This window comes from Opisthocomus hoazin, chromosome 4, assembly GCF_030867145.1.
Source record: "Opisthocomus hoazin isolate bOpiHoa1 chromosome 4, bOpiHoa1.hap1, whole genome shotgun sequence".
NCBI lineage: Eukaryota > Metazoa > Chordata > Aves > Opisthocomiformes > Opisthocomidae > Opisthocomus > Opisthocomus hoazin.
In genome coordinates this window covers 55,299,189-55,321,877 of record NC_134417.1, presented here as the reverse complement: position 1 = coordinate 55,321,877, position 22,689 = coordinate 55,299,189, and the positions used below count along the sequence as shown (strand labels likewise).

General features: G+C 40.1%; 1 protein-coding gene across 2 annotated transcripts in view; it reads right to left on the bottom strand.

Moving 5' to 3' along the window:
• The window catches only part of SCRN1 (secernin 1), a 39,319-nt gene continuing 16,630 nt past the window's right edge, over nt 1-22,689 (bottom strand). The window contains exons 3-9 of one of the 2 annotated variants that reach the window (XM_075419082.1): nt 17,011-17,192; nt 10,907-11,109; nt 7,780-7,974; nt 5,967-6,132; nt 3,868-4,048; nt 575-734; nt 1-305 (exon numbers count right to left, since the gene is read on the bottom strand). In XM_075419082.1, coding sequence (XP_075275197.1) covers nt 576-734; nt 3,868-4,048; nt 5,967-6,132; nt 7,780-7,974; nt 10,907-11,109; nt 17,011-17,192 — 1,086 coding nt within the window. In that variant the 3' untranslated portion in view covers nt 1-305; nt 575. The remainder of the gene's footprint in view (nt 306-574; nt 735-3,867; nt 4,049-5,966; nt 6,133-7,779; nt 7,975-10,906; nt 11,110-17,010; nt 17,193-22,689) is intronic. The other variant, XM_075419083.1, reaches the window with a different exon arrangement.

Below are 22,689 nucleotides of genomic sequence, written 5' to 3'. Positions count from 1 at the left end.
TGAAGTTAATCTTTGCTTTAATTGGTTCCCCAACATACATATTAAACATTCTGTACTAAATTAGCCAGCATGCACGCAGTAATTGGACCAGTCAGTGACTTTCTCCTTTCACTATATACATACACAAGTAGGAACACCACAGAATTGGACAAAGGAAAGCAATTTGTTAACCAGATATAGCTAGCAAGTAACATTTGTTCCTCTAGAAATATTTTTCTTGCAAATTCACAAGTGTGAAGACTTTCTTTCAAGGCTTGAAGAACTTTGCAGTCTTCCAGTGAAAAGGCTAACAACAGCCACCGTAGCTGAAATGAGATAAAATACGTTTAAAATTCATTCCAAGCAAGAGTGAAATTGAAAAAAAATTGCCTGCAATCTAGCATAGGGAAAAGGGACTTTGGAGACAATCCAAGCAGATGCACTGAGGTACAAAGGTGGCTTTGGGCCCGATTCTGAACACCCTTAGCTTAGTGTAAAAGAGAAGGAGGAAGATCAGAATCAGATCCAACATTTCATATTCACTGATAACTGGTACTAGAAACTCGGTATGTAAAGAATTGAAGTGTTTGCTTACTTTATTTGAAGAACTTTAGTTCTGTGTCAACACAGTCGTAGAAAAGATCCACTACTTCAGCGGGATCCAGAACCTCTGTACGAGTAAGGATATCTTCCATTGCTTCTAAGCCTTGTTTTTCAAGGTCTAACATAATCCTCATCAGTTTCTGGCCTTTATCCTAAAGGCATGAAACAACCAAACTCAATTAACCAGCAAATACGCTCATTAAAGCATTTTACCGTTCTCTTCTGTTATGGAGATATTGTCAAGCATTTTTTAAAATAAGAAAGCTTTTTTAAGTATAAGATATTACTCTTAATAGGTTTTTGGATGGTCAAAGGCTAAGAGGAACAGTGCTGGACACTTTATGCATTAAGAAAAATAAGGAGTTGCTATGTTTAAAGCAGAGAAGGAAGATGGAATGAAAGATGGAGGAAAACGGTCTAAGGCTTGTACACATGATAAAGAGGTATAGCAACTTCTTAAGCCTGTAAACCCGCAAACAGAACTATATGAGAAGACTAGCAGTGCTGAGGATTGTACAGATCACGGTATGTACATGTGTACCCCCTCAGATCATGTTCAGAATCACAGAACGGTAGGGGTTGGAAAGGACCTCTGGAGATCATCTATCCCAACCCCCTGCCAAAGCAGGGTCACATAGAGCAGGCTGCACAGGACCTTGTCCAGGCCGGTTTTGAATATCTCCAGGGAAGAAGACTCCACTGGGCAGCCTGTTCCAGGGCTCTGTCTCCCTCAGAGTGAAGTTCTTCCTCATGTTCAGCTGGAACTTCCTGTGCTTCAGTTTGTGCCCGTTGCCCCTTGTCCTGTTGCTGGGCACCACTGAAAACAGTCTGGCCCCATCCTCTTGACACCCACCCTTCAGATATTTATAAGCATTTATAAGGTCACCCCCTCAGTCTTCGCTTCCTCAGGCAAAACAGGCCCAGGTCCCTCAGCCTTTCCTCATAGGAGAGATGCTCCAGTCCCCTATCATCTTCATAGCCTTCCGCTGGACTCTCTCCAGTAGGTCCTCATCTTTCTTGAACTGGGGAGCCCAGAACTGGACACAGCACTCCAGATGAGGCCTCACTAGGGCAGTGTAGAGGGGGAGGAGAACCTCCCTCGTCCTGCTGGCCACACTCTTCTTGATGCACCGCAGGATACCATTTGCCTTCTTGGCAGCCAGGGCACACTGCTGGCTCATGGTTAACCTGTCGTCCACCAGCACTCCCAGGTCCCTCTCCCCAGAGCTGCTCTCCAGCAGGTCCGCCCCAAGCCTGTACTGGAGCATGGAGTTGTTCCTCCCCAGGTGGAGGACCCTGCACTTGCCCTGGTTGAACCTCATCAGGTTCCTCTCTGCCCAACTCTCCAGCCTGTCCAGGTCTCGCTGAATGGCAGCACAGCCTTCTGGTGTATCTACCACACCTCCCAGTTTTGTGTCATCAGCAAACTTGCTGAGGGTACACTCTAACCCTTCATCCAGGTCACTGATGAATAAGCTGGACAAGACTGGGCCCAGTACTGACCCCTGGGGAACCCCACTAGTTACCGGCCTCCAACTAGACTCAGCGCTGCTGACGACAACCCTCTGAGCTCTGCCATTCAGCCAGTTCTCAATCCACCTCACTGTCCACTCATCCAGCCCATACTTTCTGAGCTTCCCTGCAAGATGATGACTAGACCTGAAATTATGTATAATGTAACAGCATTAAGACTCCAGATCCCAGGGAAGCCTTTGTGTGTCATTCTGAGTTATTGCTCTTCATGTTTCTGGGCAGGAAATACACTCCTGAAGAAAGTCTCATATTGTTTTATCCAGATGTCATTTACAGTCTACCTTTTTTTTTTTACTTTTTTGTTTTAAAGGAGAAGTGCTGTTTGTTTTCCTTGCAGCTTTCAAAATTGAATTCCAGAAAAAAAGGCATTTAGAATGAGTGATGGTTCTGAGCCTTCCAGGATTTATACCAACATTTGTGCAGAAAGAGTAGAGCTCCTAAGCTAAAGTTTAGACTCTCAGGTGGGCAGTTTTTGTAGCATGAAGGCTGACTAAAAACTACATTTCCTTTTCTGCCACAACTTCTGGTGTCGCACTGTGGGACTTCAGTAGGGAAGAGTTCACAAGATGCTGAAGTGCCTTTCCTAGATCTTCCCTAAATCAACATCTCGCTATAGGAGCCAGCTGCACATTGAGTCAATGATACCACAGAGGCCACAGATTTTAAATTAAACTATTGCAAGGGATTAAAAACCACATCTAGCCAAAACTGCGTTTAACTAAAGTTTGTACTAGCAAAGTTACCATGGTTTCCTTAATCACCAATGGATAAGTCTGAATGCTGTTGCCATCTTAGCAAGACTCTCACCTATGCAAATACACACAGAGGAAAACTGCAGAAAAGCAAGTCCTCTGTGGAAGTTCAACACGACTATGGGGTTCTTCTGCAAATTGCCCAAAATACCAATACCAGCATGGCTGGCATGCCCTGGTGATCTCTCCCTCTGTTTTACTTCCTTATAACCAGTTCTCCAGTTTACTGCTGTAGTTGTAATTGCAAGTGTCAAACAACAGTTACTGAACCACTTGCACTATGACAGCAAAAGTTGTATCTCAATCAGCTGGAAAAGCTGTATAGAATAATCCCATTTCTGCCTTTATTTATTCCAAAATTTATTCCTGTAAGACATTTTCAACACTTTAGGTTTTTACACTGGAAGGTTTTCAGCCATCAGGTACATGTTTCATGGCATTGGAAAGTGTCCTTTCTTCTTGGATGGCATTTTCAGTTATTTCTTACAAATTAACAGAAATGCATTAAATTGAGACTTGCAAAACTGTCATGTGCAAATTACACCTTCAAGAAAAAAAAACCCCTCAAACCATGTAGATCTTAATCCAGCATGTAATTCAAATTATGACATTCTTGCCATCATCCTATCATATAATTCTGATACCATGTTGCACTAGCATCCAGTGTTCAATAATCACTTAAAAAGACTATATACATAATGGGGACTGAACAAGCTAATCAGCTTGTCACAGTTTGCCTTTTCATTTTGTGAAAGTACTTTCAGGATAACCAAAAAAACTATGCAGAATAGTTTGCCCTTCAGGGGGCGTCATTATTCAAGCTGAACTTGCAAGGATTCTAAGAATATTCAGAGAATGCTTTTTTTTTATTTTTGATAACATGGAGAAATGTTTAGCCAGAATAGGTTGTATCCTTGTTTTTCAGTGAGTAACTCTGAAGTACCTTATGGAGTTAGGAATCTACATTTAGTTCTTTAATTCCAGGTCCCACAGCTCTTACCTGATCGTTCTCAAGGAGAGACTGAGCCCATTCATGTGCCTTGTACAATTCATGCCTGCGATCAGGTTTCTCCTGGAATCGAGGTATCTTTTTAGCAGGATCATCATTGCCAAAAGAAGGAGACTGCACTTTTGGTACTAATTTTACATCATCAACAAAAATAAAGGGTTTAAATATGGACCTGAAAGAAATGAGAATTACTGCTTGCAGTAGTAAGAGATTTTATGTATGTTACTCAAATGTTCACCAGGCTATTTTAAAAAACAGATACAGAACAGCATAGGTAATTAATCTACACTAGGCACAGACTAGGTTAGAGAGTTGGTACTGGTCACAAGCAAAATAAATGTATGTGTTTTAAAAGAACTGGGTTTGCCAATTACTGTAAAACTTACTACCCCTTTTTACCTATAGGCTTCTTTGGTCTCCTTCATGCCAGTTCTGCCACTTCTTTAGAAAAAGTGGCACTGTATTTTTCCTCTCCAAGTTTTTTTTTAACAAATCTCAGCATTCAGCCTCACATTGGTTTTTCTCCTCTGTTCACACTGCCATCTCTCCTTCTCCTCCCAGATTTAATTTTCATTAAAAATCACAAACACACACTTCTGTGGAACAGGGAAGATTACATAGCCTGCTCAATATCAGAGGATTTGGCATAGAACCAGGAGCATTTCAGAATTTTATGGGGGGAGGAAGACATAGGTACCAATATTGTGACACTTCTCAAACAACTTCAACACTGAGTTTGGATCTAAACTCCAGAGAGAGACAGACAGACAACAAAATCCTCGCAATCCAGGATCTTAATTCCTGAGAATCTGAGTGTAGGTTTGGCAAGAGCATGGAGAAACTGCCTGCCTTCCCTTTAGATACACAACAAAACAGGACCCTGCATTCTGCAGTAAAGAAGCTGTCAGAAGTGCAAGACTTCTGCAAAACATGATTAATAACCACTGCCTGCATACGGTCAGCAGGCTCATTGCTGCTACACTTTCCATCACTGTCATGAAGCCTTGCTGACTAAGAGTTTATGTGACTCACTAGCTGCACTTAAAACAATGCTTTTTTAATGCATCAGAGCGTAAAATAATGCAAGAAAGGCCTCTAAACAAGTTTTTTTTACAGCTAGACTCCCTGCCTTCAAAAAAGACAGAAATCCCACCAAAACAATTCGAACCCTTACTCCTTTTTAATCTCAAAGGATTTTCACCAAATCAAAGAAAAGTTTTGGTAAGCAAGCTCAAACTTCATACTTAACCCTGAAAGTCTGAGTTGCATAAAGCAAGGTGGGTGGAAATTCCCTTTGGGATGGATGACTTCTGTAGCTCTCAGCAGAACCTAATGCTTACTACCACTCTTCAAGGAATGACTGTCAGCTGTTCAAGGGCACCATTTTCTTCTCCCCATAACCTCTTTACCTCAATGCAAGTGGCAGATCTCCTGAATAACTGCAAGTGGTTTAGTTTAATTTCTGTGAATCCCAGGTGGATTCTGTTTAAAACACAAGATAATTCATTAGTTCTTTGATGATCTCATCCATGAGTTCCTTTATCTCCTCTGCTGGTTTCAACTAGAAAAGACATAATTTAAACCAACTGGAAATTGTCCCTCCAGTAAAAAACACACTCGGGATACCTGGGAGTTGCAGATGATGTGCTCTGTTAACATTTTGACGTCATACGAGACTACCTATAGTACACACCCCCTCTCTGCTCTTTAGATATTTTGTTTCAGTTTTGAACGCATCTGTTCAAGAGAAGCGACTACAATGGTCCACAACCTCATCACCTCACTAAGAACCCACTGGAAAGCAACTATGCTGGAGTAGTAGTTCCTGGGTCCTCCCTAAACTGCATTTACTCTAGAAGCTCTGAATTTAGCCGAAGTTACAGATCTGGCCTTTCAGCCCAGTGGTGTCCATTTAGAATTGCAGCAAGATGCAGTTCAGTAACACATGACTGCCAGACTACACATCAACATCTGCTGATTGCATTTCTGGTTAGAATATGCTCTTGGAGCATGTTCCAATTTGGGTAGCAGGGTTTGTTTAGTATTTTTCATCTGCTCTGCACCCAGGAAACCCCTATGCTGTGGCTTACCTTGAAGGGTCTGGCGTGCCAGTGAAGTAATGAACACAGGGAAAACTAGGGTCCTGAGGCAGAACAGACACTATGCTAGCTGTAGTAAGGAAAGATTCAGAGTCCACACAGACACCACTATCCTTGTCACGCAGGACATCAATCATAGCTTGTGCAGAAACATCACCTATGTGAAAGGGAAAAAAAAATAAATTCCTGAGTATTCAATGGCTTGGACCCCAGGCAAAGATTTTAGCCTGAATGAGATTCGGTCTAATATGACCGGTGACACTTGACATAGGCATGTCACAAATCCCAGTTAATAGTTTGTATTTTAACAATGTAAACCCAGAATGAACTTGCCTAGCTACTAAAAGAGAACAGTAAGATGCATTAGTTAGGCAATACAATTGCTAGGTAGGGGGAAATGTCATTAAAAAGGTATTGTTCAGGAAGACGGCCATCACGACTGTAATACTGCTTTAGCAATCACTATGAACCGACTACTTGCATAAAACACGTATTTTCCTCTACCCAAGCTCGCACAGAATGGGAGCACCCTGGTCTCCCACATATCATCTATTTCCATTAGCTCTCAGTCAAAATTCTGAAAAATCATCTTGCATTAACAGAGTGTTACAGCAGCAGACCTAGACACCAAGATTTTTCTTCAAACCACTATCTACAAGAATCCCCTGTTCTCATTCTATTTCCTGCCTGTGTCTTATTATAGCTTTCTCCCCACGGCACCACCATGTTTTCTTGCATTACCCCTTTGGCAGCTAGGCCTTCTGCCCCAGCAACCTCTCAAACCCCGCACTGACTCACCCTTCCACACACGGGTGCCTCAGTGCACCAGAAGACATGGAATGACCCAGCAGTCTCCAAGATTTGCAGCCATAGCCATCTGCCTGTAGGGGCCCTGAGGCTTTTTAGTGCTATAATCCAGGTTTATTAAGACCTTTTACCTATGGTCCTTCAGAATTACCGTATCTGCCTCTCGGACACAAACCACGCTCCATGTAATTCTACCGCCTTAGCAGGAACTCTGCATTGCAATAAATATTTCACCTCTATGCTCTTCCTGACATTTGCCAACATGTGAAAATGCTGACAATCTAGTAAATTCACATCTGTAGTAAAGGGCTTTTTATAAAAAGATAATTTGTACCATTTTTCACCATGAAAGAGCAGATACATGTTAGCCATGCACTGCTGCAGACTGGTCATTTCAGAGCTATTTTGGTCAGCTGCACTGAACTTCAGTCATTAATAAATTTCAGTCTGGAAATAAACCCTTTGACTGAGGGCAACTGGCACACTGTCTGTTCTGGTAACTTTATTCTGCTCAACAATGAAAAAGGGACTTCAGTTTTCAACTGACTAGCATTGCTCTTCCTTAAACTATGATCTTAACTCCTTCCCCAAAAGCCTAAGGCAAACCTACCAAAATCTAGAATCCATTGAGCTCAAACTTTCATACGTAAGGCCTTTTTTTTTTTTATAATACTATAATTCCAGTATTAGGTAGGGCCACAAGAATTACAGCAAAGCACAAATGTAGGTAGTGGCACATCACACACATCAGAACAAGAGTGAAGAAAGTTATTTTATAATTGCAATCTTCTTTTAAAACCTTAAACTTGACGGGGACATTAATGGCTTCCTTCTACACTGTGGCAAGTTTAGGACAGTCTTCAGTTCTGGTCTTCCTTCCCACATGGTTTACATGGTACTCTCCTCAGTGACTTGTAGTTCTGGACAGAATGCCTGAAAGGAGGGAGCAGTGACTAAAAATCCCACTGCACACACAGAAAGATGGTTCAACACTTACCACTTTGCTTTTCTAGGCTCTCCCTGCCAGAACAGCAGGCTAAATGGTCATCAGCAAGAGAGAACACTTCAGAAAAATTGAAGTCTGAGTCTCCGTTCCACCAGCCTTGACTTCTCACATAATTCCTTAGTTCAGGGTGCTCAGCATCAATTTTTGTAGTTAATGAAAGCTGATTGCAAATGCATTTCACCCCTTCTGTAGAAAGAGCCACATATTAAAAGAGAACATTAGTAGTTTTTCTGGGAGAAGCTGGAAGGACAAGGTAATTTAAATTAGAAACAAATTAAACTATTGGTTAGGATGTAGATTTGGCATGACTGCATAAGTACACATCCATGGAATTACCACTCACTGCAGGTTGCAGACCTCAATTCTCTGTGCCCTACTTAGGTATTTACACCACCTTGTGATTAATAGTCCTATTTAGTCATAAGATCAGTTTCACAATTTGTACCTCATACATTCTGAACATGAAGTAACAGTGGTCTCCAAATGCCAAAGGCACCTGCCTAATCTTTTCTCCAATTCCACTGCCACAACAAGGCTTGAGGTCTGACTTGACTTCAAAATATATTTCAGCAAAGCTGCTTTTTATGACCCTTCTTTGCCCCTCAAAACTGAAAATTTAATTTGGAGAATGTTTTTAAAAGCTTACCAATTGCTTTAAGCTTCCCAGTTGAAAACAATTTTATTGTAAGCAGCAGTATAGGCTTCAATAAAATTTCATTTTTAATCTTAAATTTTAAAATGGTATGAGGTAAAAAGAAAGTGTAAATAACCTTCAAAGAATACTACAGGTTTTTTTAATTCGCTTTTCTCAAAAATGCCGCAGTGCTTATATATCCATATATCTACAGCATGACTAACAGTGGCTGCTGCAGATACTCCTCAGAGAGAATAAAGCAAATGCATTGGAAGCCAGGGAAAGAGCTGATAAAGTAAATCTGCAAACCAAAATAAAACCAGATTCTGGAACTTGGCACAAACTTTTTCCTAAGCAGAAACCAAAGCAGTATTTGTGAAAGTTATTAATACTGCCTTCCACAAAAGTAAGCTTGCTTTTGTAATGCCTCATGCACACAATTTAAATAAGTGACAACTTACAGTAGGAAGTTCTATTCATCAGTCTGCAAAAAAAACCACTGTCACTCAGTTCTGACTTACCCTAGGTCACTGACAGTTTGTTCCAATTCAGACTTACAAACAGCATACCTTTCAGGGAATTTTCTTGACTTGAGTGACAGGAATATTTATGTTCGTACCCAGCTAGGCAAGCCGCTCCTTAAAGAGCTCTTTAAATATTACATTTAGTAACTCATGTAAGATAGTATTTCATGGTTTTGATTCTCCTCATAAAACAAAAATTTATCAAACAAATTTTTCCACTCGGACTGAAGAACAGTAACAGGAAGGATTTTAAAGGGTTTATCCTTCAATTACTGTCAAAGAGTTGCTTGATAAACATTCACTACAAGCTTTACAGAACTGCAGCAGTAATATTAGAAACAGAACAACTCTGAGAACAATCACCAAAAAAATGCCCTCATATTGGGGAATGACACATTTTCCCTGTTTTAGCAGCATTTGTGCATTCATTTGAAAGCTCAAGAGGCACGCTTATGGTTGCAAAAGAGAACCCCCTGAACAAAGTATGAAATATAGAGTTCTTACATAGCCAGTAGCCTTTCCCCCTGGCAGCCCTGGCAGGCTGCAAGAGACGGAACCTACTCTATCTGTGGCTCACAGGGACCTCCTGAAGAGAAATGTGCTGGTAAAAAACAGAACAGAGCTGCAGTATCATTTCAAAATGCTGCAAGCAGCAGTCTATTTGCTGGGAAGAAGGACATGAAGGTTATGTATTGCTGATGCAGCTAAATCTAAGCTAAATCTAAGAAGGCTAAGTAAAAAACACCGTTCTTCAAATGTCAGCCAGTTAGGTCAACAGAAGGTGGCAGATTGTCACTGCAAAATCCTAGGAGCCTCAGGATCCAGATGCTTTCCAGAATTTGGATTTTATCAGGACAGCATTATCAGTCTTCCCTCCTCTATGTTTCGTACATCTTTGTGCTGGAAGACTTCCTCCATCTTGTAGGTATCCTTAAAATGCAAGCTTTGCTTGGGCAAACAACATCCCTGCTAAGGTACATTGATTCATATTTGATAGCATGAACTGACAATAGGCCACCACACAACATTACACAGCCTGGTGTTATTTCTTTGTATTGCTATTTTCAACAAAGTTAAATGTCCTTCCTCCCCGTATCTACTATCTCCTACCTTTCAGTGAAGGGGAAATGAGAAGAGAATTGGATGGATCTGTCATAGATCACAGCATGGATGATAAAAATCTTCTTAAATTATCTGAATTTTTAATTCACTCAAATGTGAGCACATTTTAAAAAGCTGTGCTCTTATGAAAATAAAAATCCATTCAAAACCAAAAACAACAACTGAGAATAAATTAAATCTATGCCTTAGACAATCACATTATATTAAAGCAGCAAATATTTGCTGGCAAAGTTTTACGTCCACCAAGACAGTGAAATCTAGAAGTTAGTTTGGCAGCTCCAGCTTCACACATACAGAAAAAGAAATCATCTACAAGTTTACAGAGTACAAAAGTACTGTTTTGCAATATCAGCTAGGGATATGAAGGGACCAGACCTATTGCAGTAAAACAACCAGCAGCAGCCCATTCAATTCACCACCTAACACAAGCACTTTTCTCAAAGCTATCAATGCTCATCCTTCCCTCCTAATATTCTAGATCTGTAAGTAACAATTCGGGCATTAACTCCACCGAAAAGACACTTGACACATTCCAAACAGTAAATAAATCTGGGAAAACAAGACACTTACCAAAGATAAAAATTTAAGCATGATGATTATTACATAGCTTATGTACACAGGTAACAGTCTCCAGCTTCACAGATAATGCTAAGTTACATCAGCCAATGCAAATAAATGTTTAAAAAATAAGAGTAGTAAAAATACAGAAGGTTAAAATTGATGATTTAATTGAACACTTGCATAAAATAGTCACTTTAATGACTTTAAGACCAATTCTTCCAAGACAATTCTTTACAGCTATTTATAATGAGATGTTTGCTGTGAATGATAAACCAACCTGTGATTTTTTCTGCTGCCCAGTACTTTCCAGAAGTCTCCAGTATCCAGGCTTCATTTCTATCCACAATCAAAAATGCACTTTGGAAAGTATGGCATGAACTCCCATCTTCATAATAATTTCCACCCTGTCCATGCTCTTCCAACAGAGCAACTATGACATCCAATGCTTCTTTAGCTGTTGCACCTCTTTCTAGGCCAAGTCTACAAGAAAAGGGCAAAACAGATTCAGACAGACATGTAACAGTGAGGTCTCCATAAGTTATTAATTTTAAACATCAGCACTGATCTGGTTTTAAAATACCAAAGTGTCAGGTATGCCTAGTGTAAGAATTCTTGCTTTAATGAGTTACTAATTACAGGATAAGATATTAAAATCTTTGTTTCAAGTCTTTATTTTCTACATGGGTTCTTTATTCTCAAGCCTAACATAGCTGGTTTTTAGTTCTTTGAAAAAAGAGTCCAATTACCAACCAATGGCCTCAACTGCACTGTAAACATGCAATGCTCTATTTAAACCATCCTCAGGCAGAATAAATTTGAAGGACAATTTGCAAAGGTCTTTTTAAAGTAAGAGCTGTATGTAAATTTACTTTGCAGTACAGAACAGCAGGAAACTGCAAATTAATATTACCACAGATCAAAAAAAGGAAGCAGTAGTCAGTATTTCAATCTCTACAACCTCTCTTTTCCAATGCTCCAATACTTAATCGGCCATAGAAGCTAAATGTATGTTTTTCTTTGATGCATACTGCATGCTGTAGACAGAAGCATTTATGCAGTCATGCTCCAGTGCTCCTGCAGAGGCTTCCCCCAAAATATTTTTAACAATTAAACACCAGATCCGGCTTTTATCTGCACTAAGAGTAACCATATGTCTAAAAGAACATGATTTTAAAAGAAAGTTTGAGCAAAGCAAGGGTATTTTAGTGAAAAGTAAACTGAAACATCAGAATGGGTTTTACAAAGCTATAGGGAATGACTGTATCCTGCCTTGAATAAATGGGATAAAGTAATCCCTTGAGATAATTTACAGCCGTAACCAAGTCAACAACGAAAGCAGTGACCAGAAGAGTCCAAATCAGACCGGCAAACGATTCCATTGGTTCCAAAATGGAATTACTGGTAATGAGGAAATGCAGTATTTCAAAAAACAGCATAACCGTGCCTCTATGCTTTGGGAGAGCTATCTGGATCAGTCCAAAAATTCCCTCTGTTGGTTATGTCACCTTAATATTTTCTTCTGCGTTTATCTTTCTCTAATAGCTCTATGGACAAACATATTTTGACTGATGGATAGTTCCAAGAAATTCACCTTTTTAAGTGTAAGTACCGTGCTAGCGCTTTCTATTTCCCTGGCAATCACATGACAAGAAAACACTACTCTCTTTCCTAAAAACTACAGTAGACAAATCAGGTCCTGATAATTTGAATACAAATTTGCTGATCTACTTTTCAACCTGATCTCTGCACTAGGCCTGCCTTGTTGAATAGTTGGCCACTATTAGCCTTCGTTTAGGTTGAATTAGCAAAAGCAGTGTTTTCATCTCTCAGCAGCATCTATTTATCATTTAGTGACAAAGAAGAACCAACTAGAACTTCAGATCCTAACTTACAGTGACAGTTTGTCCCCATCATCATCATCTTTTCCATTTATAGAGTCTTTCCCTCTCATCTTGCTTCTCTTATTAGCCAAAACTTGTTTTGCATTGTTGTCTCCATTTTTAGTTCCTACGCATTTATGTTACTCCTTCATTATTTTCATCACTGGTGCAATCGCTTTTTCAGAGCAATACAGAGATGCCAGTCTTAGGATGTACCATAGACATCATCTAAAAGCCAGTCCAAAAGCATGTCTTGTTTATTCCCTAAGAACAACTCCAGGAGCTGTCACTGCTACAGGTAAATGAATGGGCTGACTACTACCTTGGTGACCGTACAGTCACTAGATTCAGTGATTATCTGCTCCCTTCTCCCCAGATTATGACCATTAGGTCATGATTAGATCAAAACCTGCCAAGAGACATACCATCACACTAAAACCTTTAATAATGTCTCCCTGAAATTCTCCTTCCAAGATGGATATAGTCTAGCTTTCTCTGTCAAAACCATAGCAGACATCCAGGCTGAAGAAGTATCTTTTAGATAATTTTTTTGCAAACGGCTCCAATGTTACATTTACTTCCATTTAACAAAGGCCTAGCCTCTGCTTTTCATTTGGGTGCTCCTACCCATCAGTCACAAGAGGCAGCAAAAACCAAAGAAAATAAAAAACCCCACCCTACACAACATCCACACACAGCTCATCTCCACAGAAGTGCAGCTCTTGCCAGCTATCTTGGCATCAATGTACTGGGTAACTGCAGCGCGACCCTCCCACTAACACATTTCAGTTCCCTTCAAGGGAAGCTGGAAGAAAAGTTTTAAGTAAATTCACCCCCAGATGAGAGCTGGAATTATTCATTAAGAAAATGTCAGTGACTTAGTACAATCCACTGCCTTAGTACCTCCAATATGCTATCACAGCATATTATAACCTTGTCAAAACAATATCATCTTAAGCTTTTCAACTTCATGTATCAGTTACAGATGCTGACTTCCCAAATGATGACGTTCTACTTTATTCAGTTTTGATGTCTCTAAGGAAAGAAACTAGTAAACAAATACTATTTTAAAGAGCATTCTTAACTCCCTACCAAGACTGGCATCTCTGTGTGGCTCTGAAAAAGTAATTACACCAGCAATGAAAAGAACAAATAAATAATACAAACACACAAGGATTAAAAATTAAGACAACAATGCAAAAATAAGGGTGTATTTTACAGGTTTCTTCATATATACCTTTTGTATGATAAAGTTGTCCTGTTCTAACTGTATCAGCATAAGCAAAACAGTACACCATCTTTTCCTATGAATGTACTTCCCTATGTAAACAGGTGCTTTAGAGAGACAACTGTGCCTTAAAAAAAAAAAAAAAAACAAAACAAAACCGAAAAAACCCCACACACCCAACAAACTGCAGCCACAGTAGGAAGGATATCTGAAGAAAATTCTGATAAGCTAACCAATGCAGCAATACTGGTGCAACTTTCAAATACCAGCCTTTTAATAAATCTCTAGAACAGAAAAGAAGCGTTTCTTATGAATTTGTGCTGGAACCTGTTTTCTCTCAGTTCTTCTGTCTGTTGTGAGAAGGTTCATGTTCTCCATTTAGATAAACCGGGATGGGTATACAAGCCTGCATGGAGCAGGACCAACATCTACCCCTCAAGTCAACCACACAAACTTCATTCATTTCTTAAGAATCATTCATATGTTCTGACATCTATCAAGCTACAAATGTATGGATATCTGTCTTAATCCTCAGATATAGCAGTATACTAGGCTACATGCTGCTTTCAGTCATGAAGCCAGCAGCCGGTTACTAAACAAATTAAGAACTTTGTGAAATACAACTTTACTGGTGTCCATCATAGTCTTTACTGAAAAAAATGCTTTATGAGGTTTCAGCATGAATTTTCAATTTCAACAACAAAACATGCAGACTTCAGAATTATACTACCCTGCTGAAAGATGCCTCTGGCCTGTTTAATGCCATGTGCTCTCACAACACGCACCCACAGCCTTTGCTCACGTCAGCTGGATTTTAAATCCTAACTGAAAAATGACAATTCCAGATGAGTTCAAAGAGAGAAGACGACTCCTCCATGGAAAAAAATAATCACTTTAAGAGAACGTAGAAGCAAACTTTTTGGGGAGCCTGAGCATTCAAGGAAAATTTGATTCCACTACCTGGATGACATTCCTGGGCTGGCAACTCTTAGACCTGCTCTGAAGAACATGTTTCAGAGTATAAAGCTTTTAGTTTCTTTTGCAAACAGCTAGTCATACATGCACACACAGAGCATCAGTCTTCATACTTCAGCTACGATCTGATACAGATGCAGAAGTCCAACATATACATAGGTGTGAGAAAAGTTTGGCCAGCAGAGAAGTGCATTTCTTAATTAGGTTTAAAATCCCTCAGTTTATTTTTATTCCAATAAATCCTGAGCAATAGAATTAGTCTGTTCTGCAGATGGATAAAAAGAGGCAGAGCTGGTGACAGTTGCTTCACTGCAGCCTATATGGTTGATTCGTACTTCATGGCGCTCTGTTCTATGAGGTGATCCAAAACCAGCAAGCTTAATGCAACTGGCCAAGTCTTCACAGTAAGGGAAAGCATCACTTTGGCTGGAATAAGAGACAGATGGTAGTCTGCAACATATCTCTAGTTCTCCCTGCCTGAAGCACTCTCTGCTTTTGAGCTACGGACAACTTCTGCAGATAAGAAGGGAGAGGGGGAGGGTAATATCTACGGGTGATGATCACTGGTAGTTTATGACCAGTTTCTCCTTATTTTGGTATCTCCTGATTCACTGGTGTGCATAAATCAGTATTCTGAGACTGCAATAACTATGACCAAAACAAGCAGAACTCTGCATCTAAACCAATGATTTGTTAAAGTTTCAAAGGATGGTAGTAGCAGAGAAAAAATAAAGGTGGAACTCGGAAAATCATCTAATACCTTCCTCTTCTTGACAAAAACTTGTCCTACATTTTCTTAAAAGACACCCCCGCCCCCCAGTCTATTGAGTCTCCCTTGACACGATTAAACTCGCTAGTCCTTCTAGGTACAACTTCTCCACAGATTCGTTCAGTAATACAGAGTTTAGAGAGAATACCAAAGAGAAACATAACGCCAATACTCTCATGATTTTCTCATTAGTCAGATTCTATAGATCCCTGATCATATTTCCCATTTCCACTGCATTCTCTCCAACTGGCTCACATTCCTCGTGACTTATGGTAGCTGGAACCAGATACTGCATTTCTGCAGACACACCAGTACAGTCAGAGAACATCTACAATTACAATTTCAGGTAGCTATACACCTAACAACAATTTCTTCTAACTCATGCTTCCCAGCTTGCTTATGAGAATATCTTCTAAGGTTTTAATGCCCTCTTAAAATTCAAGGTATCTATTTCCTATCCTCTGTCCATAAAATTTGTACGCTCATTACAGGGACAAAGTAGAATGGTTTGACAGGGTTTTTCTTGACTAACAGCCATTATTGCACATTTATCATCTCCTTGATATATAAGCAGGTTTTTCCCCTTCAGGAACTGAGGTTAAGTTGGTCTATAACCACAACTCCTTTTAACTCTATTAAGTATAGCCACAACATTTAATCTTTTCCAGTCATCCAGAACCTCTTCCAGCTTTCACTAGTTCTCAAGAAAAATGAGAATTTGCTTGAAATTGGTTCAGCCCACTCATTAAGTGTCCTAGAGCAAATTCCAGCAGGACCACTGGGTCTGACATTGATTCGCTTAAATAGGCAGTTGTTGTCCTGCTCCGTCTTTAAACTAAATTGAGTGCATTTGCTCCCTTTCTCTTTGCAGTAAGTTTGCACAATTTTCTCTTGTTCTTTCACTTTCAGCTTTCTTCCATCACCCAACTCTCTGTTAAACTCTCTTCACTACAAATCAGCATGCAGGTTGAGAATTACAGTGCGGCACAAGCCTTTTAGGCAGACAGCCTTCAATGAACAGACTTACAAGAGTTTGTTTGCCAGCATTTAAATAAGGGCAACGGTTTGCATTGGAATGCATGGGCTGAAGCAAGGCATAGTAGTTTGTTTATGCATACAGTTGGCTACAAGCCCAGGATAAGCTATTTAGGTCAGAGTAGGCTGGTGTGAAGTGGGGGAGAATGAAGGGCACACCAGCAATCTGATGTTACAAACTAGTTAGCAGTTCCTTATTAACAATGTAATAATTTCTCTTATCCTGTCAGAATAGCCACTGCTAGACTGTAGGGTAGGTAGACAAGGCAGGTTTTGTGAACCCACGTTAGACTGGTACATACTTGATAGCAAAATTCAGATTCCAAGTGTTAAGTGTTAACTCAGCTGTGTCTGGAGCTCTGCCTAGAGAGGTCTCCTACTTATCTTGTTTTAAAATCTTCTACTGCCAACACCACAAAGCTGTTACCCAGAAGGACCATCATCTAAACCTTTGGTGTTTAAAAGACTGGTCCACAGCTCAGCAAGCCACCCACCTGACAAGATCCATTCCAAGCAAGGCTTCAGATTCAGAAGCTGGTTCTCTGGTCATGACAGCTTCATTAGCTACACAGACTCCATGCTCGTTAGCTCCCATTTCTGCCCCCCAAAGCCAGGAGGGCCTGCTCAGCACAATAGCATGAGTCTTCGGCACCTGCTCAATCTCAATATACGTGCACTGCAGAGAGAGCAGGAAGAGAAAAAGCAAAACAATTGCAAGCATTTTATTTAATTACGTGACTGAAGTAACACAAGACTTCAATGTATAGACAGGGGACATGTCATTAAAAAAAAGTCCACGTCTTGAGTACGAGTGGGGAATTTTTTTAAACACCACCTGTCATGTTTGAACCTTTACATCCTTATATTGCAAAAGCCTGGGAAAATATATCTCTTTTGATAGTTGCAGGCTTCAAAGTCAAGCAGAACCCAAGTGCCAGAATCAGTGGAAAGCAGCAGTAGACAGATGGTACTGTTACAGTAAAGAAATACAGATCAAGTTTGTACATAGTAACAACATCAAATTATTCTACCATCTCACCTAAGCACAATCTCCAGTACTTTACTAAGTACATAGTGTAACAATGGTAACTGGACACAGTACATGAGAAGGCTTCCCCCTCTCCCTTGCTGCCTCCCCTAGGACACTAGGAGAGTGCTGGTGGAAAGGAGGAAAAAAAAAAAAAAAATCAAGACTTGAAAAGATTCAGTGGAATGCCTTGATAAACAGTCACAGGAAATCAATCACAGGCATTGTTTTTGCTTAAAACTGATGTTTCTGCTATTTTAAATGGTCTACTGTAATCAGAGGTCTGTGGATGTATTCTGACAAGTCAAAAATACAGAGGAATGCTGCAGACAAGCCACTGTAACTCCAAGGAAGAAAGAAATCATTCGTTATCTTTCAAATATATTTACTTTTCTCTTGCTGTAGGACTTAAAAACAAGCACTGTTTTCCCAGACAGCATGGAAGACAGCTTGATCCATCAATAGATCATTGGCTTGTACAAGCCAAAGGAACGGACTTTACATTTTACTACTGAGGTCACATCAAGTTCTTCAAGGACCAAACTCCACAGAATTTTCTTTTGAGGAAAGTGAAGCTGTCTGTGGTATTTACGAGACAGCTCTTAGTGTTTAGCATTCCTGTTGTAACATCCTCCTTGCAGGAAGTAATCTGCAACATTTTTCTGGAGGAATATTTGGTCAGACATATCAAAGTAAGCAGGATGAGCAGAATGGACTTGCGGACTGCAAGCTGTTTGCCATAAAAATAAATGTTGTGTCTACATTAAAACCTAAAGCCAAAGGAATCAGTCCAAGATTATTAGCGGTGAGAAGCTATTTTTTTTTCTAACCTGTCTTTCCCCCTCTAAGGATTACACAGTATAATCATCTTCAGCCTCCAGTCCCGAGCAATGATTTTTACAGTTATAGTCTAGCACGCAATTAAATGTATAACAGACCATATTTGATTAGAAATGGCATTTTTAGAGTCCTTGACTCTGACTACGCAAGAAGGACACAAGAAATGAGCCTGCCACCTTCATCAGGAATTGTGTGCGAACAGGTCAAACTGTCATCTTTCTATAAAACCAGGAAAATTATAGGTGAAATAAGAGGATGATTTCTCATGGAGGACACATAAAGAGGGGTGAGGAATTATTTCATTCTATGGATTTAGAAATAGAGTAGAGATGTGCTTCCTTTTTCCTTTCTGCTGTGTGCTTAGTTTTGATTTTTAGCTTGGGCAGTAAGACCCCGGGTAGGGACTTATCTGCTGTATTTGCTGGTGAAAATCCCTAGTATTTGACCTAGCTGTTTGACCAAATTGCTTACATAGTAATACACTAAGATTTTGTACAGGTAGATTCCTCATCTATTGAGGTGCAACTGCATCTGGCACTGGCCAGGAGCTAAGACACTACTAATAAAAACACTTCATACAGTTCACCCTTTGCTTCCTTTTCTAACCAAGCCACACCAAAGCAGACATTTCTTATCAACTCCCCCTTCTCCATTTGAGCTGTCAGCAAGCAAATCTCATTTTGTACATTCTGTGCAAATTTTTTTCAGAGCTTTAGGTCAGTGCTGTTTGGATTAGTATTTAATGCATGTGTGTGAGTGAACAGAGAATAACTACTTCCTGGATGAGCAGATGAGGAGCTGCAGCAGCAGGAAGAGAGGTTGGGCCAAGCACCTTCCCACATTACATGTGAAGACATGACTGGAGCAGCTATCAGGAGACAGGTCTGCAGCCAGGGAGACACCAACTCCTACATAGCACAAGTCTTGGCTCCCTACATCTCATAGGTGGTCAGCTAGTTGGAGCCATCCTGCAGAGCCATCCAGGACATGAACCTTCTCAGCTTTGCAGCAGAAAGCAAAAACCTAGACATAGTGTGGAGGAGACTTCAGCACTCCATAAACTGCCACTTGCATAGAATTCTCTGGCTGAATAGCCCTATTATACAAGCTTGCTTACACTGCAGCTTTGATTTTCTAGAAGGAAAATGATGAAAATCTGAAAAGTGACAGGCTAAAAAGATGCTGAATGCCTTTTCTCTGCAAAACATATTCCAGCTATCCTTGCTACCAAATGCTTAATAGTTGGGGCCTCATTCCAAAAGCAAGCATTTCCAAAGCTGCTATTCATTATAAAGATTTTATTGTCAATGGTAGCAGTCGAGAAAGGGGAAAGAAGAAATTGTTTGCTCCTGCTTGCAGGATCCAAAGCATTCTGAAAAAAAAGTGCCTTGCTTTGTAACTATGTAATCAGAGACCAGAAAACATCCAGAGGCTTCTGCATGCACCTCTTTCATTTAGAAACACGTTTCAGTCTGTAATGAAGGTAACAGGCTGAGCGCACTGGAGAGCTGGTGAGGCAGCAAACCAACAGAACACAGCTGTCTCCTTTTGTATTGCTTCTTCATGTCCCCCAGTTCAATGACAAGCAAACATGGACCATACTTTCATGTTGTTATTTTCAGCTTCCATACAATAACTCATGTACATAGATCATGTTCAAGCTTTATTTATATAAATTGCTTTAGAAGACCTAAAGAACAGAAAACTATTCCAATCGGATAGTAGACAACACGGCCTTGTAAAACTACTATTGATTTTATTCTTGTTCAACAATCCTTTGCCATGGGTTATTAACAATGATGAAAAATCCTTGATGAGATTTTACCTTCCCACTAGAATTGTTTACTCCAGTAAGCACAAAAGTAGGCGCTCAATAGGACTGACATTTTGAGGTAGGCGTTTGGCTCATATTTGTTAATAACAGGTATGAAGTCTTCAAAAAACTAGGGTCCAGATGTGACAATAGATCATTAATTCTAAACTTAAATCCCTCACTCTTTGTTACTCCATCATCCCCCCTTAAAATAACATCCAAAAACTCTTTTCCAGATAAAAGAATTATCTTCATGCAGGGAACAGAGGAACTGGGCTATCCACCTGTATCCAAGACATGTCAATTGTAAAGGTAGGTCAACTAAAGCCCGTCACTGGATTTCCAGTGCAGCAAACCATTGCTACTTATGCCCCAGAAATCAGAATATATGCTTTTAACAGCTCAGACACAGAAGCAAACGGCAGGGGAAAGACAACACTATACACCAAAATACCTCACTGGCCATCACAGATCTCTAGAAATGGGACCTCAGATAACGACAAGATTTCAAAAGAAAGCACAAACCACAACCTCCCTGTTTCCTCACCTCTCCTCTGATCTGGCAAAACCCTCCAGCACAACAGCATAGCAGCCTGTTCTACCGAGAGCTGTGCCAAACTAGGCAATGACAAATCAAATAGACATAAGGTACTGCTGTGATTCTGCTTGCTACCAACCCTCTCTTTAAAATTCCTGAAGCATCCACCCTCAGCGTTTCCTAACACTAACTTTTTTTTTTAGTATGAATGCTAAAAACAGAAGAATACTGATACATTTGGTGACAACTGCGGTTAGTGAGTGGTGTCAGGCTCCATTGATTTGCTAGAACTCCAACCCTGAAAGCAGTGTAACTGGCATCATGCCCTGTGTTCCCATTGGGAAATATAAAAGTAAAGAACAGAGATTTCACATACAAGAGATGTGGCCAACAACTTTAAAGAGAATTGAGCAGGCTAGAAGCTAATGACGTTTCTTTTATTTCACTTACAGTATCAAGAAAGGAATCATAGCAAGGCAGTTCTAAGTATAGCACAAGGCACAAATGTACCTCCCACCCTAGCTAGGGCATGCAGATATCCTGGAGGTATTCCAAAAACAGACATAAGCACAAGAGATTCTTCTTTCATTAATGAAAAGAAACTATTGTGCAGCTTCTACTGTACTCAGCTGCAGAAGCCTGATTCCTAGCACTGTCAGTCAGGTCATTATGAAATATCAATGAAATCACATAGGTTTCATCCCTGGATAACAAAGGCAATAGTCAACGGATGCTTTAGAAAGAAATGATCTTTGAAGAAGGGCCACAACATTCTAAATTACAGAAGAGATTCCTCCACGCCACCCCCTCATCAGATCCAGGCTCCAACTTGGCGTTCACTGTGGCTAGCTGATGCTGTTAATCACTGCTTGCTTAGGCACTAAGTATACAGTGGAAGACACCTGGAGGACTTTACAACACCAATTAAGCACTCCCATGAGACCTTCTACTAGCAGTGAAACTGTTGTGCTGCAGTGGAGGGGACAGCTGTACACCAGGACAAATCTAGCCTGGGTACATCTCAAGTAGTCAGACCTAGTTCTAGCGGTCACATAGTCAAACCAGAACGGAGAATAGCAGTCTCTCCAGTGGCAGGATGAATCCTCAGGTAGCTAGCTTTCAAAAATCCACTATGCTAGTAATTGTATCCTCATGTTGTAGACAGATATAAACAGCAGCATTTATTAAGTGTACAAATACAGAACAAAAACAATTTCTGCCACAGTAGAGTGCCTCTTACTTCTTCATATTAAGAACAGTTTTTCCTTTTTTATGAAGGCCCTAGTACACTTTAGATAAGCTTCTGCATTTGCATATTGTTCCTAACTTTCTATTCATTGCAACCAATAACAAAAATTTGAACCTCTGTGCCTCTGATCTCTAGCAGTGTCATTTATCTTGAAGACTAAGGATGACAGATTTTATTCTAGAAAAGAACTGGAGAAGCTAGAAAAAGACAAATAGTTCCCCTGTCAAAAAAAAAGAACTACACACCCTCTGACCTACTCCAACTTACTCTATCAAGCCACCAAGTAGCCTCAGGCATGTGAGAGACAGCATGGAGATGTGCACAACAAAATGAAATATAAAAATCTTTAAACAAATCAAATAACACAAAGTGCAAGGCACCGAGGCTGAGAACACTCTCTAGAGACACCATATGTCAGAGTTGATTCAGCAGTCAAGAATTCACCTCTTGTTTTTTAAGTTACAAATCTAGCAGTCTCCTGGGTGCTGAGCAAAAGTAAAACTGAAATAGGGATGAAGCTTATTAATTTAATTTTTTAAAATGGCAAGAAACAGATTTCAAAGAAGCCACAGAAAGCCAATCACAGAGCCATCCTCGGAACTCTCAGATACCCTAGGACTGATTTCTTCTCTTGACCACTTTGAAATGTCTGCTCACACATCTGTTTTGCCACAGGTAAACAGTTTGGGTCAAGATGGAATAGTTG